Consider the following 3,051-nt stretch of genomic DNA (forward strand, 5'->3'; position numbering starts at 1 on the left):
AAGAGTGAGTTTCAAACGAGGGACCTGTTGCTTGGTAATTCACGACACCCTCGTTTTCTCAGCCGAAGTTTCTTACAAGCTCATAAGTTGTTTGCCATTATCAACCGCTCAGGTACTGAGTTAGCACTACTTCATCATTCCCACTCAATATCCTGCCACAAAATGCGATCATTGTAGGCCCATGATGCAAACTATACCGTTCAACCACTCGCCACCGAGACGCCATCTCAGATCTATATCCATTCGGTCGCGTCGTCCTGCACAGACTCATAGCGTTTGATGGTATATAAATTCAGAAAGAAAGAAAGAAACAAACAACAAAGCAGAAATCCATCCTGCGTCAAACAATCTCTTTAGACACATAGGAAATGGTCGATCAGATATTTGATGTACGAATAAGTAATTCCTTTCAACTCTGTTGTTAAACATCAAACCGAATATGAACCTCAGGTTTGAGCATCTCTAAGGTTATGAAGGGTTTGTGGGAGAACCATCAAACTTGCAGTCATATGAACTGATAGATGAGGTATATAGTCTCATGGATGCCTGTTCTAATGTTAGAACGTCTTTGCTTGGTTACGACGTAAACGAGACATATGCCTCTCTCCTAGGTAACGGTAGTAGCCACTTTGCATCATATTCCAGAAGGAAAGACTCAGGATGGTTTGTGGTGCGAACCGGAACCAGGAGGCGGACCAACCCTTGTAGAACCCTACCGGACCCTCCCTTCGCCAGATCTTCAACGCACAATCCCAGAAGCCCCTGTAATACACCCCCTTCCCCGATCCTGCGTCCACCCCTTGGTTGTACAGCCGGATACTTATGACGTCAAAGGGTGTCACAAAGACGACGATGGCGGCGCTCGCCACCATGCTCGAGGTGATGGGGATGTAGCGACTGCTAGGCACAAAGATCTATGTGTAAAAAAAGGATAAAAGGTGAATTACCAAATATGTTACATAACAAAAAAGTAAGAATAAAGCCAAATTAACAGCCACAAAACAAGATCATTAGGCATGCTGTGAGGAGGTGGAATTATTATCATTATTGAGTTAGTTTTCCTGTGATATATTGGCGTAGTCATCCTAGGGATAAAGTTTCCCGCATGAAAGTCGATGCTCTTGGTCTAGTCACTTTCTGAAGTCTAGTCTTCGTCAGTCTAGACCAGTAGCTACAGGTCCAGACTGATAAGGAGAAGTTGCCCCGAAAATATTTCACGGAGGATTGTTCAGGGGTATATGGTAAAACAGTCCTACATGTAGTTTGGAGTAGATGTCTCCAGTCCCTGATTGTTGTCCCAGTCATTCGCAAAGAATGAATCAAAACAATGTCTCTAGTTAAAAAATGAGCAGTTATTGGTCCTACCTCTTTTTCAGTGATAAAATCACTCGTTAAAGCAAAAGCTGTCAGCTGCGATGCCGAACCTACAACATTGCGTACAGTCTGGGCGTGGACCCCTCTCCATAAACCCTTGACGCCGCCCTCTACGTAGATCTTCTTCAAGCCTTGCAGCCAACCACTGTGGGTGTGCTGATGACCTACTGCAATGACCTCATTAGACTGGGATTGAAGATGTGTCTTAATCTGGTTGGACAAAATATTTTTGGTTTAATACTGCACGTACTACAAAGACGGTTTATGTGGCCTTTTGTTAATCAGTTTGGGAAGAATTGTCATAAGCAATCGATGCAGTTGCTCCGACATTGAATCTTTGACCCGGAAAGATAAGGTTTACTCGATTGCGTATATTATATTAAAAAAAATTATAAATGTGCGCTATTTAATCGGGTCTCACTAATAACCATTCCGTGATCTAAGGATTCAAGTCCTCTGCTTTTTCATGCATTCCTTTTTATTTTACTATGTTCTTACTTCGTATTTTGTTTCGGGACCCAGAACAGATTCCCGCCAAATTTCTACTGTTGACGTTTTCCATCAGGGACCACTGAGACAGTATTAAAAAGTTAAAATGTTACAATAAACTAATCGCTTTTCTTTAAAAAACGTCCACATTTGAAGTTTCTTGCATTTTACATGTTTAGGATAAAGGTTATCCTCAATGCCATGCATTTGCAGTTCAACATTTTATCAGTGCTACACAGGTCCTTAATGGTCTGTAAATTTATTTGACAATTGTCTTACTTGCTTACTTCTCGTGATTTGATACTCATTACAGACCTACATACAATATAATATATACATCTTGCCAAAGTGTCTTGATACCTTCGGAGCCTTACATTACATTTTGTCAGTGGTGTCCTCCAAAGAAATCAAATTCAACGACTTCAGAAGCAATTATGACGACAATAGCTGGTGAGCTCGTTGCTTCATGAAACATTTCTCTTGTTCAAACTGCTTAATACTACAGCCACACCAACGAAACCGATTCCACGACGACCGTCATTGGAAAACGATGGGTCATTTGAAATAATGTAATTGCTTCGGTCTGTCTGGAGTCGGTTTTGTTGGTGTAACTGTAGCCTAACTCACAAGGAACAAAGGACTGCTGATCAGTGCCCCTACATAACCACCGGCCCCTGCTGCACAGATTGTTCTTGGAAGACTCGTTTCGCCATCCTTATTCCTCGTTAGTCCCATATCCACTAAAATCTGATAGGTCCCGAGTCTTGTGCCATTCTGAATGGCAGTATACACAAGAGCAGGGGCCAACCCAGCTTGCAGGGCAAGGAGACCGTCATATCGACCTATGGTGTAGAAGGCATGGAACACATTCCTGTAGTGACGTTGATAGGTTCCCCATGCCTTCAACTCTCCCTGCAGTTGGAACCTTGTCTTGACGACTTCCAATGGATTTGTGAAAAGGACAGCACAGGCAGCTGCGGTGCCCCCGAGACAAAACTCCACCACATCGATAGGCATTTTTGCCTTTGTAGAGGTTGAACCTTCTTACAAGCAACCAGGGAGGTATATCTTCAACACAGGCAGCAGATAAAATATATATTTTAATACGTGCCATAACATCGATCAGAACAACGTTTATCACAAGCAATGTATAAACAGCTTTTGCAGTTAAGGGTGCAAACTGCGTAT

General features: G+C 42.5%; 1 protein-coding gene across 1 annotated transcript; it reads right to left on the bottom strand.

Annotated features, from left to right (window-relative positions):
• Window positions 1–3,051, bottom strand: LOC121427887 (solute carrier family 25 member 35-like). The gene is made up of 3 exons (XM_041624459.1): window positions 2,491–3,051; window positions 1,366–1,584; window positions 1–914 (listed from the first exon to the last, which is right to left on the bottom strand). The coding sequence occupies exons 1-3, from the start codon at window positions 2,878–2,880 to the stop codon at window positions 558–560; spliced, it is 966 nt and encodes a 321-aa protein (XP_041480393.1). The 5' UTR covers window positions 2,881–3,051; the 3' UTR covers window positions 1–557.

Source organism: Lytechinus variegatus, chromosome 14 (genome assembly GCF_018143015.1).
Source record: "Lytechinus variegatus isolate NC3 chromosome 14, Lvar_3.0, whole genome shotgun sequence".
Taxonomy (NCBI): domain Eukaryota; kingdom Metazoa; phylum Echinodermata; class Echinoidea; order Temnopleuroida; family Toxopneustidae; genus Lytechinus; species Lytechinus variegatus.

Coding starts and splice junctions, on each gene's coding strand:
- LOC121427887 (XM_041624459.1), bottom strand. CDS start 2,880: ATGCCTATCGATGTGGTGGAGTTTTGTCTCGGGGGCACCGCAGCTGCC. Junction 1,585..2,490: donor TCAGCAGTCCTTTGTTCCTT/GTGAGTTAGGCT, acceptor TTGTCCAACCAG/ATTAAGACACATCTTCAATC. Junction 915..1,365: donor ATTTTATCACTGAAAAAGAG/GTAGGACCAATA, acceptor TTTTACACATAG/ATCTTTGTGCCTAGCAGTCG.